A 24,751-nucleotide genomic window follows, 5' to 3' on the forward strand; every position below is an offset into this window, starting at 1 on the left:
ATTTGCATCAAGCACATTCAAAAATACGCCATTCTTATCCATCCCCAGGATGACACCGGGGTAGGTAGCAAAGTCTTTGCTGACCCATGACTTGTTCATCTTGGCTTCTTTTAAAAACAATGTAAGCAAGGGTTACTCCAAGCGGAGTCTCCCTTTTTTCCAAAAATTGGGCCACACAGACACCCACCCCATCAGTGGCAGCACTTGGGCCCTAGTTGCAAACAGGATGTTTTGATTTGCATCAAGCACATTCAAAAATACGCCATTCTTATCCGTCCCCAGGATGACACCGGGGTAGGTAGCAAAGTCTTTGCTGATCCCAGCTCTGTTCATCTTGGCTTCTTTTAAAAACACATCAAGCAAGGGTTACTCCAAGCGGAGTCTCCCTTTTTTTCCAAAAATTGGGCCACACAGACACCCACCCCATCAGTGGCAGCACTTGGGCCCTAGTTGCAAACAGGATGTTTTGATTTGCATCAAGCACATTCCAAATCCACAAGCATTTACTCTCCCCAGGATGACACAGGGGTAGTAAATTCCTTCTGGATCCATGACTTGTTCATTTTGATGAACGTCAGTCTGTCCACATTGTCACTGGACAGACGCGTGCGCTTATCTGTCAGCACACACCCAGCAGCACTGAATACACGTTCAGAGACAACGCTGGCAGCTGGACACGACAAAATCTCCAAGGCGTAACTGGAGAGCTCTGGCCATTTTTCTATGTTTGAAGCCCAAAAGGAGCAAGGCTCCAGTTGCACAGTCATGGCATCGATGTTCATTTGGAGATACTCCTGTATCATCCTCTCCAGCCGTTGACTATGTGTCAGACTTGTTGTCTCTGGTGGCCTTGCAAAAGAGGGTCTAAAAAAATTATGAAAAGATTCCATAAAATTGCTGTTACCGGCACCAGATACGGTCCTACTGGTACGGGTAGACTGGTGAAGATGACGAGACCGTCCCATGTTTGTCAAGTTACAACTGGGAGATTCCCTCCCTGCACCTGCACGGTTGTTTGGTGGAAAAGCCGATCTAAGATCGAGTAACAGCTTCTGCTGATACTCCTGCATACGTGCGTCCCTTTCTATGGCTGGAATTATGTCACAAAATTTGGACTTGTACCGGGGATCTAATAAGCTCACTTTCCACATTTGACCCAGTCACAGAGGAGGAAGTCTCCAGGCTCCTATCCTCCTCTCGTCCTACAACTTGCCCTACTGATCCCTTCCCCACACCTCTACTCCAGTCCCTCTCTCCGGTTGTCGCCACTCACCTAACTAAAATCTTCAATCTCTCTCTCTCTTCGGGTATCTTCCCCTCCTCCCTCAAACACTCTATCATTACTCCATTATTAAAAAAACCTTCTCTCGATCCGTCCTGCACAAGCAACTACAGACCAGTCTCCAATCTCTCCTTCATCTCTAAACTCTTGGAGCGCCTGGTCTACTCTCGCCTCACCCGCTACCTCTCCTCTCACTCTCTTCTAGATCCTTTACAGTCTGGCTTCCGCCCTTTACACTCAACAGAAACTGCCCTTGTCAAAGTGACCAATGACCTATTGACAGCAAAACGTAACGGTGACCACTCTCTGCTTATTCTTCTTGACCTTTCTGCTGCCTTTGACACTGTTGACCACCATCTCCTTCTCTCTATGCTCCACTCTATCGGCCTAAAGGACACTGTTCTTTCCTGGTTCTCTTCCTATCTTTCTGGCCGCTCATTCAGTGTATCATTTGCTGGCTCCACATCTTCTCCTCTTCCTCTCACTGTTGGGGTCCCTCAAGGCTCAGTCCTTGGCCCTCTTCTTTTCTCCCTCTACACTGCCCCAATTGGTCAGACCATCAGCAGATTTGGCTTTCAGTACCATCTTTATGCTGATGACACACAGCTATACACCTCCTCCCCTGAGCTCACCCCCGCTGTACTACAGAACACCAGCGACTGCCTGACTGCAGTTTGCAATGTCATGTCTGCTCTCTATCTGAAACTTAACCTTTCCAAAACTGAACTTCTTCTTTTCCCTCCATCTTCCAACTTTCCTCAACCTGACATCTCCCTCTCTGTGTGTGGCACAACGATAAGTCCTAGGCCGCAAGCCCGCTGCCTGGGGGTTATACTTGACACTGATCTCTCCTTCACCTCCCACATACAATCTCTTGCCCGCACCTGCCGCTTGCACCTCAAGAACATCTCTAGAATCCGCCCCTTTCTCACAATGGAAACGACAAAAACCCTCACCGTGGCCCTGATCCACTCTCGCTTGGACTACTGTAACTCTCTATTAATTGGTCTCCCCCTAACTAGACTCTCTCCTCTACAGTCAATCCTTAATGCAGCAGCCCGGGTCACCTATCTGGCTAACCGCTACTCGGATGCCTCTGCTCTGTGCCTGTCATTGCACTGGCTGCCCATATATCATAGGATCCAATTCAAACTGCTTGTTCTCACCCACAAAGCTCTCCACAGTGCAGCACCCCCCTACATCTCCACCCTCCTCTCTGTCTATCAGTCCACCCGTTCTCTACGCTCTGCAAGCGACTTTCGACTAACATCCACACTAATTCGAACCTCCCACTCCCGGATCCAAGACTTCTTCCGAGCTGCACCAACCCTCTGGAACGCTCTACCCCAAGAAGTTAGGACAAATCACAACTTACTCAGCTTCAGACGCACCCTAAAGACGCATCTTTTTAGGGCGGCCTATCACACTCCCTAATCAGATTCGATTCACATAGTCCCTCTACAACCTCTCACAACATAGCTCCACATCAAACTCCATGGCACCCAAAGGCATCTCAAGGCTCGGGCCCACTGGTCCAGGAAACCATTATCCAGCCCCATTTCCGTGAGATGGTTGGATTGTCATTGTAAATAAGCACTTGAACCTTGCCTCTCCCCCCATCTCATTGTAGATTGTAAGCTCTCACGAGCAGGGTTGTATTTTTTTTCCCCTCTAAATATTGTATTTCTATAACTGTTACTTGTTTGTATATGATCCTCCTGAATTGTAAAGCGCTACGGAATATGTTGGCGCTATAGAAATAAAGATTATTATTATTATTATTATTAGTGTGGCAAGCCAGTAGTCATCATCACTTCTAATTTTGACAATACGACTGTCATGTTGGAGGTAGTGCAACAAAAAGGCACTCATGTGTCTTGCGCAGCCATGCGGACCAAGTCCACGCTGTGTTTGTGGCATAGAGGTGCTACCCGTTCTTTCTTCCTCTGACATCTCCCCCCAACCTCTTTCAACTGAAATTTGACCAAGGTCTCCCTCATCCGCTGAGTCTTCCATGTCCATGGACAGTTCGTCCTCCATTTCTTCATGTTCTCCTGCACCTTGCTCAACATTTCGCCTGCTACTATGCGCCCTTGTCGATCCCTGTTCCCCATGGTCCTATGCCTGCTGCGTTGGTGATGATGAACGTCTGGACCTTGGTGATGTTGTTGTCCCTTGCACATATGAATCCTCCTGTAGTTCCTCCCCTTCATGTTGTCCCACCCCCTGACTCCGAATAGTGTTTAGCGTGTGCTCCAGCATGTAAATGACTGGAATCGTCATGCTGATAATGGCATTGTCAGAGCTAAACATATTCGTCGCCATGTCGAAACTGTGCAGAAGGGTGCATAGGTCCTTGATCTGAGACCACTCCATCAGGGTGATCTGCCCCACCTCTGCATCTCGTTGGCCCAGGCTATACGTCATGACGTATTGCACCAGGGCTCTGCGGTGCTGCCACAGTCGCTGTAACATGTGGAGAGTTGAATTCCAGCGTGTCGCCACATCGCATTTCAGGCGATGAACCGGCAGGCCGAAAGACTTCTGTAGCGATGCAAGTCGCTCAGCTGCGGCGCTTGAACGCCGGAAGTGAGCAGACAGTTTTCGTGCCCTGTTCAGAAGGCCATCTAGGCCGGGATAGTGTGTTAAAAATTGCTGCACGACAAGGTTCAACACGTGAGCCATACAAGGTACGTGTGTCACCTTGCCCAGGCGAAGGGCCGCACCCAGGTTTGCAGCATTGTCGCACACGGCCTTACCAGGCTGCAGGTTGAGTGGAGACAACCATTTATTAAACTCGGACCGCAGAGCTGACCACAACTCCTCAGCTGTGTGACTCTTATTACCAAGACATGTCAAGCTAAAGACCGCCTGATGCCGTTGCGCTCGGCTGCCAGCATAGTAATGAGGCGTGCGTGATTCCTTCTGCGCAGTGAGAACGCTGGTGGCCTGACCAGGCAGGCTTGGGGCGGAGGTGGAGGACCCAGATGAGGTGGAGGATGCAGAAGCTGTGGCGGAACTTGGACAGACAGAGGATTGACACACAAGTCGTGGGGACGGCAAGACTTGTGCAGCAGACCCTTCACCATCTATCACCATAGTTACCCAGTGCCCAGTCAGCGACATGTAACGTCCCTGTCCATGCTTACTGGTCCAAGTATCGGTGGTGAAATGCACCCGTTCACACACAGAGTTTCTCAAGGAAGCGGTGATGTTGTGTGCGACATGCTGGTGTAGCGCGGGCACACCTTTCTTAGAGAAGTAGTGGCGACTAGGCATCTGGTACTGGGGCACAGCGACAGACATAAGGTCTCTAAAATCCTGTGTGTCCACTAGGCGGAAAGGCAGCATTTCGGTAGCCAACAGCTTACAGAGGGATAGAGTCAACCTCTTAGCTTTGTCATGGGTCGGAGGAAGTGGCCTTTTATTTGACCACATCTGAGGGACAGAGATCTGGCTGCTGTGTGTAGACGGTGTTGAGTAGGGTGTCCCTGGAAAAATGCAGGTTTGTGAGGAAAGTGCAGGCGGAGACATGATGTTGCCTTCATCCAACGTTGGTGCTATCGATGTCTGAGAGAGCTGTACACACTCACTTGTTTCCCCTTCCAAACCAACTGACGACCTTACAAGCAAACTGCCTGTTGCGGTTACAGTGGTGGAAGTTTTGCGTGGAAAAACAGGTGTGACAGCTGTCCCCACAGTCCTAGAAGATGAAGAGCGCGCGGATGCACTGGAAGGGGCGGGCGGTGGATGGTTCGCTCCGCTAGCCGGCATTGCAGCACGGTGAGCTTCCCACCGGGACTTATGATATTTATTCATGTGACGATTCATGGAAGAAGTTGTCAAACTGCTGAGGTTTTGACCTCTACTAACAGAATCATGACAAATGTTACATATCACATGAGTTGGGCGATCTTTTTCGATGTGAAAAAAGGCCCAGGCTAGGCAAGGCTTAGAGGCCATGCGACCTGTTGATCCACCCCGAATAATGCTCATAGGCAGAGTGGTGGCTGAGGATGCAGTTGTAGACGTGCTACCAGTGCTCCGACTCTGTCCAGGAAGGCGCAAGGTAACTTCGTCGTCGGTTGCATCCTCCTCCACCGCCTCTGTTGACCTCCTCGAGTGCCTGACTGGGGGTTGACAGTAGGTGGGATCTAGAACGTCATCATCAATTGTTGTGTTCGCACTCCCCTCCCCCTCAGACCGAGCCTCTTCTTGCCCTGACCGAATATTTAAGTTGTCATCCCAATCGGGTATCTGCGTCTCATCTTCATCAGTATGTTCCTCATTGTCTATAACCACAGGTGTTACAGTTTGTGACAAAGGGTCAACATTATGCTCAGAAACTTGGTCCTCACGGCCTGAATCTGAGTCACAAAGGTTCTGGGCATCACTGCAGACCATTTCCTGTTCTGTACTCACTGTAGCTTGGGAGCAGACCTCTGATTCCCAGGCTATAGTGTGACTGAACAGCTCTGCAGACTCAGCCATCTCAGTTCCACCATACTGTGCAGGGCTGATGGAGACTTCAGAGCTGGGAGAAATCAAGTGTGATTGGGATGACAACTCAGAGGAATGGTGTTTTTTGGATGCGGTACTTGAAGTGGCTGAGAGGGCACTTGTTGGACCACTTGAGATCCATTCAAGCATTTTCCTTTTTTGCCCATCATCTACCTTTGTTCCTCTTGTTCGTGTCCGTAAAAAAGGGAGCACATCGGATTGTCCACAATAAGTAGTAGACATCTTACTTTTGCTAGTAGATGGTCTATCTTCAGCAGATGATAATGGAGCTTTGGCACCTTCCCCACTGACAAAACCTTTTTTGCCTTTTCCACCACGCCTCTTCCCCTTTCCACCAGCATCTGTCATTTTGCCACTCATGTTGATTGCGACAAGATTGTGGACTGAAAATGTGGTAGTAAAAATTGAGAGGTGGTGAAGATTGCAGTGGTGGTCTAGCTTTATTAACAGCAGAATAATAAAGAATAAATATCCCTGACAATGTAACTTAGTTATAATTCATTGGAGTGTGCAACGCAGGCAGACGTGCTGCAAATGTCTTGGCACTAGTGGGACTATAGCAAAGTCCAATAGCCACGTATAGGATGCCACTAGGTACACTGAGTGTGTGCTAGTATAATGGCTTAGTTATAATTAGTTGGAGTGTGCAACGCAGGCAGACGTGCTGCAAATGTCTTGGCACTAGTGGGACTATAGCAAAGTCCAATAGCCACGTATAGGATGCCACTAGGTACACTGAGTGTGTGCTAGTATAATGGCTTAGTTATAATTAGTTGGAGTGTGCAACGCAGGCAGACGTGCTGCAAATGTCTTGGCACTAGTGGGACTATAGCAAAGTCCAATAGCCATGTATAGGATGCCACTAGGTACACTGAGTGTGTGCTAGTATAATGGCTTAGTTATAATTAGTTGGAGTGTGCAACGCAGGCAGACGTGCTGCAAATGTCTTGGCACTAGTGGGACTATAGCAAAGTCCAATAGCCACGTATAGGATGCCACTAGGTACACTGAGTGTGTGCTAGTATAATGGCTTAGTTATAATTAGTTGGAGTGTGCAACGCAGGCAGACGTGCTGCAAATGTCTTGGCACTAGTGGGACTATAGCAAAGTCCAATAGCCACGTATAGGATGCCACTAGGTACACTGAGTGTGTGCTAGTATAATGGCTTAGTTATAATTAGTTGGAGTGTGCAACGCAGGCAGACGTGCTGCAAATGTCTTGGCACTAGTGGGACTATAGCAAAGTCCAATAGCCACGTATAGGATGCCACTAGGTACACTGAGTGTGTGCTAGTATAATGGCTTAGTTATAATTAGTTGGAGTGTGCAACGCAGGCAGACGTGCTGCAAATGTCTTGGCACTAGTGGGACTATAGCAAAGTCCAATAGCCACGTATAGGATGCCACTAAAAAACACTTAGTGTGTGCAAGTATAATGGCTTAGTTATAATTAGTTGGAGTGTGCAATGCAGGCAGATGCGCTCTGCAAATGTCTTGGCACTAGTGGGACTATAGCAAAGTCCAATAGCCACGTATAGGATGCCACTAGGTACACTGAGTGTTTGCTAGTATAATGGCTTAGTTATCAGTTGGAGTGTGCAGAGGACAAGAGGGTACAGTGGCAGGATTGTGGTGCTCTGGGTAGAGGAATGGAAGCCTGCCTTTCTATTCCCTCCTAATGGTGAAATGCAGGGAGGAAATCCCTGACCTGGGCTACACAGACGCTGGCGCTGTTTTCAGGACCTGTCACCTATGGCTCTCTGACCCTGCCGCTTTGAGCCCTTAAAAGGACTGCTATAAAGTGCTCTCCCTAAGCTGTCTAACGCTGTGTATGCAGCGCATACAGCTGTATCGGCTATAGGACTCAGGAGGACGGAGCTGCGACACTGATGTCTGACACCAAAGACGCAGAAGGCAGATAATGGCGTTCGTGAAGAAAATGTCCGGTTTTATAATGCAGGGACATGTGACATGCAGATCCTATCACACATGCCGTTGCTTCTCTGGCTCAAAGTCCACTTAGGTGTGTGTGTGTCTGTGATTGGCTGACATGCTGGCCCGCCCCACAAGACGCGCGCGCTTAGGGAAGGAAGACAAGAAAAAAAAAAAAAAAAATGGCGATCGCCATTATAGAAACAGCAGTGATCTGAAGGCGCTGTTCACGCACACTATACACTGAAATGTGATAATAGTTTGATTCACAGAGTGACTTACACTATTACAGCAGAAACCAAGCTAGGATTTAGCTGTTTTTTGGCTGCTAGAACCGTTCTCGAACGTTTCTAGAACTATCGAGCTTTTGCAAAAAGCTCGAGTTCTAGTTCGATCCAGAACATGCCCCAAAATCACTCGAGCCGCGAACTGGAGAACCACGAACCACGAACCGCGCTCAACTCTAGTCGGGGGCTTGCTAAGTGACTCTGCCAGCCCCCTTCACTATCCCCTCATGGGCTGTACTTAGCTATTCAAATAAGCCAGTCAGACATCCCCCTTCAATCAGTATACAAGAGAAAAGTGTCCGCATATACTGGTACCAGCACAGACATCCCCCTTCACACACAGCACTGAAGACCTGTTGACACAGAAAACTAAGTAGACCTGTCGGGACCTAATCATCAAATCCACTATCTGAATATCTGTCACGGGGTATGAGGGGTTAAAAGGGGACCTGGACTCTTAGACTGGTTCTCAGGCTAGAGAGCCCAAGCTGTCGCCAATCTCAGAGATACTTCTAATGGTAAAGATGTCTGGGCTGCCTTCCTTGCCCTGCTCCCGGCAAGCCCTGATTTTATACCCCCAATCCCCCACTCTCGGAGAGGACAGGGACAGCAGTGGTTGAACCCACAGATTTTGACAAATGAGGAAACCAAACACTCTATCACACAGCTAGCACACACAGAAATATAAGACAACACGTAATAAGGAGGAAACAAAGAGCAGGGAGGAAATAACCAGAGAATGAGAGGATTTCCTCAGCAACATGTAATAAATCACCAGCAACTAGAACGCAAAAGTAGAGATGAGCGAACATGAGGTTCGGTTTTCGAATAGAACACCAACTCAAAAACACAGGGCTTGGGTTTGGAGTTCGAATGCTTTATGTGTGAACTTAACTTGAGTGAGCAATGCTGTGCTCAGGTACGCAAACCACTTGCAGTGTTTGAGTGGCTCGCACTGGGGGTAACAACAGCGTGATCACATGTACTGTGCATCTTTCCCAAACAAATTTGAAAATACCCGCCCAACCTAGCCCGAAAGTGATCTGCTTATGGCTGGCTGTATGTGGGCGGAGACTCAAACTGCCAATCAGTGTTTCCGAACCTGTTCGATCACGTTGAGGTTCGGTTCATTTGCTGCCAGTGAACCGAACCTCCAAAGCTTCTCTCATCTTTACACAACAGCATACAGAACAAATGCTATAGTCGGCATGGGAAGACAGGCTCTACCATCTTAAAAAGGTGGAGAGTAACTGTGATAGCTAGCAGAAATTAACTACTGGAGCACAAAGCTAGCTGATGCCCAAGCCTGCCAGTGAAGGCATAGTGTGAAGTGTCAGATCCTGCAGTGTTAATTTTTGGAAAAATTTAGCTGAGATGGATGAGTCAATGAGGATAAATAACAACAATCCTCTTTATATTGATCATTATTGCATCTGGGGATCACTTCCAAGTCCTGGGTTCAGTAGGTGAACCATGAAGCGTCCATCAGTATTAGCCGGAATAGCGATGATCGTTTTCTCCGAGTTGCTTGCTTTAATGAGGGACTATCCGCAGTAATTATGTCGCTTCTCTACTGATGCTGCCGAGTCAGCTATTTACGGAGCAGCCACAATGACCCCTTCTCCACGGCTAATAAAGATCTGGGTTTGTTTCCGTGATTTATTGTCCGGTGTAATGACCCGTTTTGCTTGTATAGAATTCATTTTATCTTACGATAAGACCGGGAGAGGCGTTAGGAAACAGATTCCTGCCAAAAAGTCCGAAAAGCACAAAGGTCACTCGAAGGTACTGGACCCCAGTGGAAAATCTGCAACATGACTCCTCATCTATCGTGTGCTATTTATAACAGTGGTGTCTTCTTATGTGGCTAAAGGTCATTGCTAGGGGGGGCTACCTGGGCATGAACTCAGGTGCCAGGGGGAAAAGTCTAATTTTAGGCCTCCAGGATCCCAGTTCCATCCCAGGGTGGAACATACTGGACCATTTTTCACTTGCTCTTCTGACAGTTCTAAATTTTTCAAAGTCATGGATAGTTACATATGGTCCATAAATATGCTGTAAGAGGGTCCGTTTTGCATACGTTCCCCTGGAACCCACCAGCTTAGCGAGAAGAGCTCTGGCCTGGGACACTGAAGTCTTTGGATTTAATCCTGACCATGGCTGAGCTGGGGGTGAGGCATGAGGGATTACTCGCATGAGTCTGTCTGTTCTTCTCATGGTACCCTATTTGAGGACACCGGAGTGACTCACATGGGAATGGTTCATCTGCACAGACATTTACTCAAAATTAGGCAACAAGCACAGCAGTTATACATTTTGTGGTTACATATCAGAGTTGAGACACATAGCTTGGTGGTTACACATCAGTGTTGAGGCACAGAGCTTGGTGGTTACACATCAGAGTGTAGGCACAGAGCTTGGTGGTTACACATCAGAGTGTAGGCACAGAGCTTGGTGGTTACACATCAGAGTTGAGTTAGAGATGTCATGATTCGCCTCCCTATCCACATGGCTAGGGGGCGGAGCCTTCTCTCGGGCCTCACTTCCGGCCCCTGGATGCCTTAAAAGCTGACACTTCCAGTGAACCAGCGCCGGCTATAAGCTTAGCTCTGCTTTGCCTGTGATTGCTGGTCCTGTGAGTGATATCCTGATCTGTCTGTTCCTGTGCCCCCGTGCCCTTGTCTGTGTTCTGTCCCCTAGTCATCCCTCCTGTCCTGTGTCCCCCCTCCTATTTCCCCACTCGGTTGCTTCCTCCGGTACTGACCTTAGCCTTACTTTGACTTCGCTTCTACTTGCTCCTCCGGTCCTGCTTCTGCCCGTACGGTGTTTGACCCAGCCTGTCTGACTATTCCTCACAAACCCTGCAGTTCTGCCTCTCAGCTGTGCTGATTAGGCAGTGCATGAGAACGCTGTGCATTTCCTTCCTGGTTCTCATTGCTCTGTGTAGTGTCGTCTGCTGCAGAGCTCTGGCTCCCCCTGGTGGCAGCATTACAGAGAGCTTAGTGGTTACATATTAAAGATGAGACACAGAGCTTGAAGGTGACACATCAGAGCTGAAGCACATAGCTTGGTGGTTACACTTCTGTGTTGAGGCACAGACCTTGTGGTTACAAATTAGAGTTAAGGCACAGAGCTTGATAGTTACCCATCAGAATTAAGGCACAGAGCTTGATAGTTACCCATCAGAATTAAGGCACAGAGCTTGGTGGTTACACATCAGATTTGAAACACTGAGCTTGGTGCTTAGACATCTGAGTTGAGGCACTTTACTTGGTGGTTACACATAAAAGTTGAGGCACAGAGCTTGGTGGCTTCTCATCAGATTTGAACCACATAGCTTGGTGGTTACACTTCTGTGTTGAAGCACAGAGCTTGGCGGTTACACATCAGAGTTGAGGCACAGAACTTGGTGGTTACACATCAGAGTTGAGGCACAGAGTTAGTGGTTAAACATCAGCTTTGAAGCACAAAACCTGGTGGTTACATATTATGGTTGAGGCACAGAGCTTGGTGGTTACATATCAGAATTGAGGTACAGAGCTTGGCAGTTACACATCAGAGTTGAGGTACAGAGCTTGGCAGTTACACATCAGAATTGAGGTACAGGGCTCGGTGGTTACACATCAGAGTTGAGGCACAGAGCTTGGTGGTTACACATCAGAGTTGAGGTACAGAGCTTGGTGGTTACACATCAGAATTGAGGTACAGGGCTTGGTGGTTACACATCATAGTTGAGGCACAGAACTTGGTAGTTACACATCAGAGTTGAGGCACAGAACTTGGTGGTTAGACATCAGAGTTGAGGCACAGAGCTTGGCATTTACACATCAGAGTTGAGGCACAGAACTTGGTAGTTACACATCAGAGTTGAGGCACAGAGCTTGGTGGTTACACATCAGAGTTGAGGCACAGAGCTTGGTGGTTACACATCAGAATTGAAGTACAGGGCTTGGTGGTTACACATCAGAGTTGAGGCACAGAGCTTGGTGGTTACACATCAGAATTGAGGCACAGAACTTGGTGGTTACACATCAGAGTTGAGGCACAGAACTTGGTAGTTACACATCAGAGTTGAGGCACAGAGCTTGGTGGTTACACATCAGAGTCGAGGCACAGAGCTTGGTGGTTACACATCAGAATTGAAGTACAGGGCTTGGTAGTTACACATCAGAGTTGAGGCACAGAGCTTGGTGGTTACACATCAGAGTTGAGGCACAGAACTTGGTGGTTACACATCAGAATTGAGCCAAAGAGTGTGGTGGTTACTAGTAACAATAGAAATAGTTTCTTAGCACAATTCACAATATAACTCACAACATGGGGCTGCAGGACTTATCAGGATGGTTTGGTCACGGTCTCAGCTCACTCTCGTAACCCTTTGGCTTGTAGCCCACAATACGGACTAATGGCTGGAAGTGGTCTGCAATCACTTGCAAGATCAAGAGGCGATTCCTGAAAACCCAATATGAATAGCAGTCCAGAACAGGTCCATGACGTAGGTGTTAGATACTCCTCTTTAGGGGCAGATCCTTCTCATGGTACTTTACCACGAAAACCAATAAATCCACAAAGGGGCCTAAATCCTCTGCTTTTCGAGGGCCACATTTATTAAAAGTTTTCTCCGTTCACTTTTCACGGTTGCGATGATTGAGATTTTATTTGCCGTTTTGTTGTCTTTGCCAAGCCGTCCCCTGCCCTCCTGCCCTCTGATGATACTTATGTATATACACGCTCGCCCGATGCTTTCAGAATTCACTTAGATCTGAAAGGTCAGTTCTTGTCATGTTCTGTAAACGTGTCGCAGCATTTTCTGTCATTTTACTGCTTCGGCAGCAAAGTCTGACTTTATAGAGGGATTTTATTAGGAGACCATTAGGAATTCTGGTCAAGTAAAAAAAAAATAAAAAAAAATTACTAAAAACATAATAAAGGCCCCGAGTATCTCCCGCCGCATCAATAACCGAGTCCATTTTATTCTAAGGAAATATAATTCAATGACTTCTGATGTAACAGGTTTAATAAAACTTTCGGACGGAGGTTCTAAATCTTTTTTAAGCGGCCATCGTGGGTGTTTTCATGTTTTTATTCTGTATAAATATATTTATTTTTATGGCTAATAAAACATTGAATTCTAATTTCTGGCCATTATAGGACTTGTATCCTGCGGTGATCACCAGTTTGTCTTTTGCAGACTCCAATTTTTAGTTGTCTCTGACCTAGTGGGTGATGATGAGCTGCTATGTCTCCCATGTACAGCACAGACAGACATGAGGGTTTCCTGCAGCAGCATGGAGGACATTATACAGCAGCACTGAGCAGTGTAGATGTGAATCCAGATAGTAGCAGCATGGAGGACATTATACAGCAGCACTGAGCAGATTAACTGTGAATGCAGATAGCAGCAGCATGGAGGACATTATACAGCAGTACTGAGCAGTGTAGCTGTGAAACCAGATAGCAGCAGCATGGAGGAAATTATACAGCAGCACTGAGCAGTGTAGATGTGCAACCAGATAGCAGCAGCATGGAAGACATTATACAGCAGCACTGAGCAGTGTAGCTGTGACTCCAGATAGCAGCAGCATGGAGGACATTATACAGCAGCACTGAACAGTGTAGATGTGAATCCAGATAGCAGCAGCATGGAGGACATTATACAGCAGCACTGAGCAGTGTAGCTGTGATTCCAGATAGCAGCAGCATGGAAGACATTATACAGCAGCACTGAGCAGTGTAGATGTGAAACCAGATAGCAGCAGCATGGAGGACATTATACAGCAGCACTGAGCAGTGTAGCTGTGAATATAGATAGCAGCAGCATGGAGGACATTCTACAGAAGTACTGAGCAGTGCAGCTGTGAATATAGATAGCAGCAGCATGGAGGACATTATACAGCAGTACGGAGCAGTGTAGCTGTGAATACAGATAGCAGCAGCATGGAGGACATTATACAGCAGTACTGAGCAGTGTAGCTGTGAATCCAGATAGCAGCAGCATGGAGGACATTATACAGCAGTACTGAGCAGTGTAGCTGTGATTCCAGATAGCAGCAGCATGGAGGACATTATACAGCAGCACTGAGCAGTGTAGCTGTGAATATAGATAGCAGCAGCATGGAGGACATTATACAGAAGTACTGAGCAGTCTAGCTGTGAATATAGATAGCAGCAGCATGGAGGACATTATACAGCAGTACGGAGCAGTGTAGCTGTGAATCCAGATAGCAGCAGCATGGAGGACATTATACAGCAGTACTGAGCAGTGTAGCTGTGAATCCAGATAGCAGCAGCATGGAGGACATTATACAGCAGTACTGAGCAGTGTAGCTGTGATTCCAGATAGCAGCAGCATGGAGGACATTATAGAGCAGCACTGAGCAGTGTAGATGTGAATTCAGTTCTAAGGTGAGATAAAACACTTAGTAGAAAGCATAATTCCTGATTCTCTCTGTTCTCCCCATCCATACATTTCAAGAAGCAGTAGTAATCAGATTACGCGATGAACTGGCAGGTCATATTACCTTGAGCATGATGGATTCTAGCAGTTTTTATAGTGATTAATCAGTTCAGGAGTTAAGTAAAGGTGGAAAAGGCTCATAAGTGGAGAAAGAAGCATCATTCTCTAAGATAATAAAGCATTTCTTATATTTCTTTGTATTGTTGATTTATGCAGAGCTCATTGAAATGACACTGACTAATCATCTTTTATCATTAGTGATCTTAGATATATAGATAGAGTATATTACAAAAGTGAGTACACCCATCACATTTTTGTAAATGTTTTATATCTTTTCATGGGAGAGCACTGAGGATCTGACCCTGTGATACAATGTACAGTGTCAGTGTGCAGCTTGTATAACAGGGTAAACTTGGTGTCCTTTAAATAACTCGGCACACAGCCATTAATGCCTAAACCACTGACAACTTAAGTGAGTACACTCCTAAGTGAAAAAGGACAAATTGTGCCCAATTTGGCATTTTCCCCCTCTGGTGTCATGTGTTTAATTACTGTTACAAGGTCTCAGGTGTTAATGGGGGCAGGGGTGTTACATTTGGGGTTATCGCTCACACACTCTCTCATACTGGTCACTGGAAGCTCAGCATGGCTCCTCATGGCAAAAAATTCTCTGAGGATCTGAAAAAAAGAATTTTTGTTCTATATAAAGATGGCCGCTGCTATCAGAAGATTGTCACCATCCTGACACTGAGCTGCAGCTCGGTGGCCAAGACCATACAGCGGTATAACCAGACAGGAGCCACTCAGAACAGACCTCCTCATGATCGATCACAGAAGCTGAGTGCACGTGATCAGCGTCATATCCAGAGGTCGTCTGATCAGAATGAATGTATGAGTTCTGCCAGCATTGTTTCAGAGGTTACAGAGGTGGGGGGTGCGCCTGTCAGTGCTCAAACAATACGCCACACACTGCAGAGGTTACAGGGGTGGGGGGTCCGCCTATCAGTGCTCACACCATATATCACACACTGCAGAGGTTACAGGGGTGGAGGTCCGCCTGTCAGTGCTCAGACCATACGCCGCACACAGCAGAGGTTACAGGGTTGGGGGGTCCAAATGTCAGTGCTTAGACCATACGCCACACCCTGCAGAGGCTACAGAGGTGTGGAGTCCGCTTGTCAGTGCTCAAATTATACGCCGCATCCTGCAGAAGTTACAAAGGGGGTCCACCTGTCAGTGCTCAGACCATACGCCGCACACTGCAGAGGTTACAGGGGAGGGGGTTCCGCCTGTCAGTGCTCAGACCATACGCCGCACACTGCAGAGGTTACAGGGGAGGGGGGTCTGCCTGTCAGTGCTCAGACCATACGCCGCACACTGCAGAGGTTACAGGGGTGGAGGGGTCACCTGTCAGTACTCAGACCAAACACAAACTGCATCACATTGCTCTGCATGGCTGTTGTCCCAGAAGGAAGTCTTTTCTAAAGCTGATGCACAAGTTGCAAACAGTTTGCTGAAGACAAGCATACTAAGGACATGGTTTACTGGAACTACCCTGTGTCTGATGAGATCAAGATAAACCTTATTGGTTCAGATGGTGTCAAGCGTGTGTGGCGGCTCCAGGTGAGGAGGACAAAGATAAGTGTGTCCTGCCTACAGTCAGGCATGGTGGTGGGGGGGTCATGGTTTGGGGCTGCATGAGTGCTGCCAGCCTTTGGAGGCTACAGATCATTTAGCGAACCATGAATGCCAACATGTCCTGTGACATACTGAAGCAGAGCAGGATCCCCTCCCTTCATATTCTAACATAACGACCCCAAACACCTCCAAAACCACCACGACCTCGCTAAAGAAACTGAAGGGTAAAGGTGCTGGACCAGCCGAGCGTCTCCAGACCTAGACCCTATGGAGCATCTGTGGGGTCTCCTGAGATAGAAGATGGAGGAGCGCAAGGTCTCCAGAGGATGGAAAAAGATCCGGCGGCTCCTGTGAGGCTCTGGCAGCCAGAAAACATATATTCTTTTATATTATGCCTATCCTATAATACGTGCACACATTATATCACCTGCTCGGCCCTTTATAACACCCGCTAGTTATTATACACGTGGATGATCAATGCTAATATCCTGAAAGTGCTGGGTGCGGGGAAAAAACCTGAGAAAATATTGAAAATCCATAAATTGTGTGTTTTCTTGATGCATCACCGTCAATAGTAGATGTCGCCGTATTGGCTGGAGAATAAGATATGTGGTCAGGGCCTTTGTTGGATGCTTTGTGTGCACCTTCTGCGTCCCGAGGTTGTGGGGTCTTATATATCATTAGTGTCAGATATGCCTAATTTCTGTGTCCGTATCTGCCGAGGTTAACGCTGGGGAATCTCTGTAGGTGTCTATACAGAAATCAGATATATCATTAGTAAGAGGGATGAGAAAAAAATAAAAACAAATGGTAAATTTGATTGAAAGACTGAAAAACCCCCCACAATTTGCACAAATTTCCCCTTAAAAGTACAACATTTTGTCAATTGATCCATAGGAATAAGGTGGAAGGAGTTGCTATGTCATGGTGTACCATTGATTATGAAAAATAGGTGTTCTATTTGCCGAATTACTAACCACCCTGGCCAGGTTGCTCTCCCCCGGCCACCCACATGTGCTGCTGCCTCCATCCAGGACTCCTGGGAGTGTGCTATGTATTTAAGGCACCCTCCCATTAGGGCAGGTGCCTGCAAAAAGCTGCTCCTGGTTAGTCAGTATACCAATCTGCTAGATAGTTATCATGTCCCATTACCCCTGTATCCGTCATCTGTATCTGTGCTGTTACCTCCATCCAGGACTCCTGGGAGTGTGCTATGTATATAAGGCACCCTCCCATTAGGGGAGGTGCCTGCATAAAGCTGCTCCTGGTTAGTCAGTATACCAGTCTGCTAGCTAGTTGTCATGTCCCGTTAGCCCTGTATCCGTCATCTGTATCTGTGCTGTTACCTCCATCCAGGACTCCTGGGAGTGTGCTATGTATATAAGGCACCCTCCCATTAGGGGAGGTGCCTGCATAAAGCTGCTCCTGGTTAGTCAGTATACCAGTCTGCTAGCTAGGTATCATGTCCCATTACCCCTGTATCCGTCATCTGTATCTGTGCTGTTACCTCCATCCAGGACTCCTGGGAGTGTGCTATGTATATAAGGCACCCTCCCATTAGGGGAGGTGCCTGCATAAAGCTGCTCCTGGTTAGTCAGTATACCAGTCTGCTAGCTAGTTATCATGTCCCGTTACCCCTGTATCCGTCATCTGTATCTGTGCTGTTACCTCCATCCAGGACTCCTGGGAGTGTGCTATGTATTTAAGGCACCCTCCATTAGAGGAGGTGCCTGCATAAAGCTGCTCCTGGTTAGTCAGTATACCAGTCTGCTAGCTAGGTGCCTGCATAAAGCTGCTCCTAGTTAGTATACCAGTTAGCTAGGTAGTTGTCAGGTCCCGTTACCCCTGTATCCGTCACCAGTACCTGCCTTCCCATATCTGTTTGTCTCTGCTGTACCCACCTCTCCTGTTCATGTCCACCTGTCCTGGGGGTCAACTGCCACAGTCCCGATCACTGCCCTGGGAGTGGTACCTGGTATCTGCCTCGCGATGGGTGTTTAGTTAAGTCCCCCTCACTATAGAGTAAGTCCGGGTCCCCCCTGTAGTCCACTGGGTCCACTACTTCCGCTCACAGTCTCTACACTGGGTGTGTGAGTGTTACACTGACCATGTATCCTTTGGACTTTACTTCCTCCCTGCTGTTGTTAGCTGCTTTACCAGATACATACTGTAGAGGGAGATAGAGCTAAAATTATAGGAATATCTTACTCAAATTGGATGTTACAATCTGACTCTGTGTCTATAAAGTACCTGCTTCCTGGTAGAGTCCTGTGATTACAGCAGCCTCTGCACATCACTGACTTAAAAGGGATGTGTCAGGATCATTTTACTGCTAAAACTAGTGGTACAACTGTACAGACCCTGCGATAAACTTAAAAATTACATGATTTGTAGTAATCCTATGTGCAGGTACTGGGAGATCAAGCTTTTTAAGCCACAACCAAATTAGCCAGAAAGTCACCAATGCACAGCCCAGCACTGGTACATTAAGATACTATGAAACCAATGTAATTTTTCATTGTTGCTCTACAAGAAAAATAACTCGGATAGGGTCATTTTCAGCAGTTTGTAGGAGTTTCCAAACTAGAGATATGGAGGAAGTAGTGGAAAGTATATCATGGTCTAACTATGACATGGAGTTTTGCAGTTTCAGACGTTGTTCACATTGCATTCCGTCCGATCGTTTCCCTGGTGTTTCTGATCAACATAGGCAGACCGGGCATCGACCAGCTGTGTGCTCAGTCATAGACAGGATAGCAAGAGTTAACCTCTGCTAACCTGCTTGTTAGGCTTCTTTGATCACATGTTATAAGGAAGCCAATCGCTTCTGCTCCTCTCATTTTTAGGCTGGAGGAAATCTTCTACCTATGCCAACTATAGTTTATGTTGTGATAATCTGGGAGTTGTGAAAAAACAGTTGCTTTGTCCTTGGTGTTGTTGTGGCGTTTACCCGTCGTTTTGTTGCTGCCTTCCTGCTCTTGTTTTTCCTCCTAATATCTTATTATCTTATACCTCTGTGTGTGTGTGCTGTGTGACAGAGTCCTGGTTTCCCCTGTTTGTCTATTTCTGTGAGTTGTAGTGTCTCAGACGTGCTGGAAAAAAAGGTTTATTTGTGCTTGCTGTTGTTGTGGAGTTAACCCATTGTCTTGTTGCTTCCTTCCTGCTCTTGTTTTTCTCCTAATCTCTTATTATCTTATACCTCTGTGTGTGCGTGCTTTGTGACAGAGTTCTGGTTTCCCCTGTCTGTCTATTTCTGTGAGTTGTGGTATTCCAGATGTGCTGGAGAAAGAGTTGCTTTGTGCTTGGTGTTGATGCAGAGTTTACCCGTTGTCTTGTTCCTTCCTTCCTTCTCTTGTTTTCCTCCTAATCTCTTATTGTCTTATACCCCTGTATGTGCGTGCTGTGTGACAGAGTTCTGGTTTCCGCTGTCCATCTATTTCTGTGAGCTGTGGTATCCCAGACATGCTGGAGAAAGAATTGCTTTGTACTTGGTATGGTTATGGACTATACCCGTTGTCTTGTTTGTCCTTCCTGCTCTTGTTTTCCTCCTAATCTCTTAATGCCTTATACCTTTTTGTGTGTTTGCTGTGGGACAGAGTCCTGGTTTACCCTGTCTGTCTATTTCTGTGAGTTGTGGTGTTCCAGACGTGCTGGAGAAAGAGTTCCTTTGTATTGGTGTGGAGTTTGCCCATCGTCTTGTTGCTTCCTTTCTGCTCTTGTTTTCCTCCTAATCTCTTATTGTACTTATTGTATCATTCCTCTGTGTGTGTGTGTGCTGTGTGACAGAGTTCTGTTTTCCCCTGTCTGTCTATTTCTGTGAGTTGTGTTGTCCAAGACATGCTGGAGAAAGATATACAACCTATAATCAGAATGATATTCACCCAATCAACATTTCTATAATATTCAGCTTAGGAATACTGAACATGTATAACCCAACAAAAATATCCCATATGACATTGATATTAAAACTCAATTTTTATTGATTAAAAAACCAAACACATTTTTAAAAAAATGCTTGGTGCTTGGTGTTGTTGTAGAGTTGACCCGTTGTCTTGTTGCTTCCTTCCTGCTCTTGTTTTCCACCAAATCTCTTATTGTCTTATGCCTGTAAGTGTGTGTGTGTGCTGTGTGACAGAGTTCTGGTTCCCCTGTCTATTTCTGTGAGTTGTGGTGTCCAAGACATGCTGGAGAAAGAGTTGTTTTGTACTTCGTGTTGTTGTGGAGTTTACCCATTGTCTTGTTGCTTCCTTCCTGCTCTTATTTTTGTCCTAATTTCTTATTGTCTTATACCTCAGTGTGTGCATGATGTGGGACAGAGTTTTGGTTTCCCCTGTTTGTCTATTTTTTTAGGTTATATCATATTTCTGTTCTGACCTTGCCTGGGGGAGGAGCTGTGGGTATAAGATCAGGCGGGTCAGGAGCAGGGCCAGGAAGGAGGCTCAGACATCACCACCATTAAGGGTATCTCTGAGAATATCCATAGCACAGGTCCCTCTAGTCTGAGGTTAGTTTTGGAGCCTCATAGTCCACGTGACAGTAACTGGCTTATACATATAGTGACTGTGGCCGGTCTGCACTTACTTGAAAAATGATAAATATTTGATAACTTTGTTATTATAGCTACATTTAATTATAATATTCACTTTTTTTGTTTGTTTTTTTCCTAGGGGACATTGAACGATGCGTCTTCATCAAGTACCACTACTCCTCAGCCACAATTCCCAAGAACCTCACGTATAATATCACCAAGACCATCCGGCAAGATGAGTGGCATGCTCTGCGTGAGTACCCGGCACTTACCCCCTGAAATTTGGCACCGTGTGCATTGTTTTTAGAAGTTTTGGTGCATTGGAAGCATTGTTTTTTTTACTTGAGATTGTGTTACTTGCTAATTGCTCTTGCTGGCTTGGTGAGTAAGAGCACCGGTGTTTCATGTCATGCACTTTGTTTTCAAATGATGATAAATGCAGTATAATGTGAGGAGAAAACTGAATCATTGCCTACTGTGACGCTGTCATAGCAGATACCTGCAGTGGCCACTAGGGGAGCTGACGGTGTATTCCCACTGGTTGTCCTCCAAAATAAGCCCTAGCATGATTTACAGGATTTTTCAAGAGTGCTTGAAATATAAGCCCTACTCCAAAAATAAGTGCTACTTGCAGACAAGGCCGGCATTAGGAGGGGTCAAACAGCGCAATTTCTCAGGATCCCACTCTCTTAGGGACTCCAGTAGTTGTATTCTGAGGTTAAGATTTTTTAAGGACCTTTACATGTGACCAAAGGTCCTTTAATTGCAGGAGTCTAAAATAACTGAACAGGATACAGGCTGGTATGCAGGACTGGCATTAGGGAGAAGGGTGAGCAAAGTGGGAAATTTCACAGGGCCTGCATTTTCCTAGGGGCCTCAGCACTTATATCCTGATGATAGGACTACTTAAGGACCTTTGTGACATTACATGTGACCAAAGGTCCTTTAATTGCAGGAGACTAAAGGAACTGGAGACAGGCTGGTATGCAGGACTGGCATCAGGGAGAAGGGTGAGCAAACAGGACAATTTCATAGGGTCCCTATTCTTCTAGGAGCCCCAGCATTTATAGCCTGATGATAGGACTGCTTAAGGACCTTTGTGACATTACATGTGACCAAAAGTCCTTTAATTGCATGAGGCTAAAGGAACTGAACAGGAGACATGCTGGTATGCAGGACTGGCATTAGGGAGAATGGTGAGCAAGCAGGATAATTTCACAGGGACACCAGCATTTATTTCCTGATGATAGGACTGCTTAAGGACCTTTGTGACATTACATGTGACCAAAGGTCTCTTAATTGCAGGAGGCTAAAGGAACAGAACAGGAGACAGGCTGTATGCAGGACTGGCATTAGGGAGAAGGGTGAGCAAAGAGGACAATTTCACAGGGCCTCCATTCTCCTAGGGGCCCCAGCATTTATATCCTGATGATAGGACTGCTTAAGGACCTTCGTGACATTACGTCATGTGACCAAAGGTCTCTTAATTGCAGGAGAGGAGACAGGCTGGCGAGAGTGTGAAAAGATAGCTAGGACACACCATAGCATTACCTATGTCAGCATGATAGATGTCAGACCCCCAGAGATCTGGAAGTTATCCCCGAACTTTATGGATAGGGAAGCTTAACTGTCAGACCCCCAGAGATGCAGAAGTTATGCCCGGATTTTATGCATATGGCATCCTAACTGTCAGACCCCCAGAGATCTAAAAGTTATCCCTGGACTTTATGGATAGGGAATCCTAACTGTCGGACTACCAGAGATCTGGAAGTTATCCCTGGACTGATAGGGATAAAATCCCATACTGGGACCCTTTAATAAGTAAAAAGGATGGGGAGAGCATTTTATTCTCTTCCTATAAATAAACACACCCATAAGTCTGCACTGTGACTCTGTACACAAAACATTTTTTTTTCAGAACTGTGTTCAAAGTTGCTGTATTTTCTAAATTTAGATGCAATGGATCAATTAAGTAATGTTGGTTGAAAAAGTCTACATACCCTTTAATTCTTTATAATAATCTCTTAAAGGGGATCCATCACTAGATTAAAAGGGGTCAGTTTTTGCTCTTATTTTATTCCCGCTACTCCCCTGAGTATACCATTTTTTATTTGATTTAAATCCGCCATACGGTTTCTGAGATATGGGCCTTTTTATTCAATGTAAATTGGTACACTCTGTTCAGGGGGTGTGGCTTGCCGTGGAGAAATCTAAGAGCCACGCCCTCTTTTGTAAAGACTTAAAAATGTGCACTAAATAAAAAGGGCCATAACTCTGGAACCGTATGGCGGATTTAAATGAAATAAAAAGCGGCATATTCAGGGGAACAGCAGGAATAAAATCAGACCAAAAACTGCATGTTTTTCACTTGATGACAAGTCCCCTTTAAGTGGCACCGTTAAGTTTTTTTAACATCTCTTAAATGGCAACAATCTTAAGAAGCTGGTCAGCCATTCACTTGTCTTAGGGGTCTTTTAAAAAAACAGATAAGGGCATCTGATCGAGTTTACTGCTCGGTGATGTCACTGTCATCTAGATTAGATGATTATTAGACATTAAAAAATTCAATTTTCTCAGAACAATATTTTAATCAGTTGACAACATCACCTTCATCCCCCGTACAAGACTCATCCAATCTTCTCTGCTTGTTATTGGTGAGTTTCAATTAGATTTCATTGTGAGAACATGGACTCTATAAAGATGCACGGGATATAAGACGTCCCCCTCCCCCACCAGTCGTCAGATCTCCCCCTTTCTTCCCCTTCGTGTCTCGTCTTATCTTTACAATTTCCTCTGGCAGATTCGCTTCTTACAATCCACCTGTCTAATGTGAAGAACTCGCATTAATAAGCAATCTCTTGTTCCGGCGCCCCCTCCCCCACCCCTCCCCCCATTCTCGCACCCCAAGGTTCGCATTGGCAACTGATTTGCGCTAAACAATGTCCTTCCTCTCTTGTATTCCTCAAGGAGCCTGTGATATTTAACATCTTTTAAGCGTTTCTTGTATTTCTTAGTTCACGGGAAGTTTAATTACTGATTTTAATAAGACATTAAATGGTTCGGACAAAAATAGATCAAAGGGAATTGGGGAAAAGTGGATGATTTTGGGTTCAAGGATGACTTTAAAGGACCCAAATATTAAAACTGGACACTTTTAAAGGGCACATTTCACCGTCATAAATCCATATTACACAGGTTTTTAGAAAATATTTAGATTATAAAAAAAATAGGATTGACCTCCTACCTATAAGGGACGTTTCTTAACTGTTTAATGAAGTTAGGAAAAAATTCTGCACTTGCAGTACCTCTTTCCACCACTTTAGTATATAGCAAATGTTTCCATAGACATCAATGAAACAGCACCACCACCATTCAGATTTATCATTGACGTCAAAGACAAAAAATATATATTTTTTTTCTTTGAACTGTAAACTCTAGAAGTGAAATGAAAATCTATTTATCTAATTCTTCATTGTGCTCATCAGTCTTAATGAAGGGGTCCCTGAAGTGTGATGATGGGCAGGCGTTGCCACGTCCCATCCTCCCCCGGATCCTCCCAGCTCTACCCAATAGATAAATCGATAGATAGATCGACAGATAGATAGATAGAGGGATAGATAGATCGATAGATAGATCGAGGGGTAGATAGATAGAGGGATAGATAGATAGAGGGATAGATAGATAGATAGATAGATAGAGGGATAGATAGATTGATAGATAGATCGAGGGATAGATAGATAGATAGATAGAGGGATAGATAGATAGAGGGATAGATAGATAGAGGGATAGATAGAGGGATAGGTAGGTAGATAGATAGATAGATAGATAGTGTGGGCAAAATACGCTCCTTCTATGCCATTGGAACTGCAAATTAAGATTTGTTTTACAAGCGCTCGGGGAATCAATACAGCACACACTGCTTGGTGGTGTACTGAACGTTTCTGCTTTATTACATCATGTGACCAGTTTATATAGTACCTCAAACAAAGAAATAACTCCTCAGAACTATGCACCAATAAGAGCCGCAGGAGTGTGTGTAAAAATGTGATACTTCCCCGCCTATCATTGTTAGCTGAATTACATCATTAGCTATAAGATAAGATGAA

At 45.8% G+C, this 24,751-nt stretch overlaps 1 protein-coding gene across 1 annotated transcript in view; it reads left to right on the plus strand.

Moving 5' to 3' along the window:
• The window catches only part of TMEM178B (transmembrane protein 178B), a 308,457-nt gene that overhangs the window by 85,497 nt on the left and 198,209 nt on the right, over nucleotides 1–24,751 (plus strand). Inside the window, exon 3 of the mRNA XM_075343904.1 lies at nucleotides 20,785–20,898. Within this exon, the coding sequence (XP_075200019.1) occupies nucleotides 20,785–20,898 (114 nt within the window). The remainder of the gene's footprint in view (nucleotides 1–20,784; nucleotides 20,899–24,751) is intronic.

This window comes from Anomaloglossus baeobatrachus, chromosome 4, assembly GCF_048569485.1.
Source record: "Anomaloglossus baeobatrachus isolate aAnoBae1 chromosome 4, aAnoBae1.hap1, whole genome shotgun sequence".
NCBI classification, from domain to species: domain Eukaryota; kingdom Metazoa; phylum Chordata; class Amphibia; order Anura; family Aromobatidae; genus Anomaloglossus; species Anomaloglossus baeobatrachus.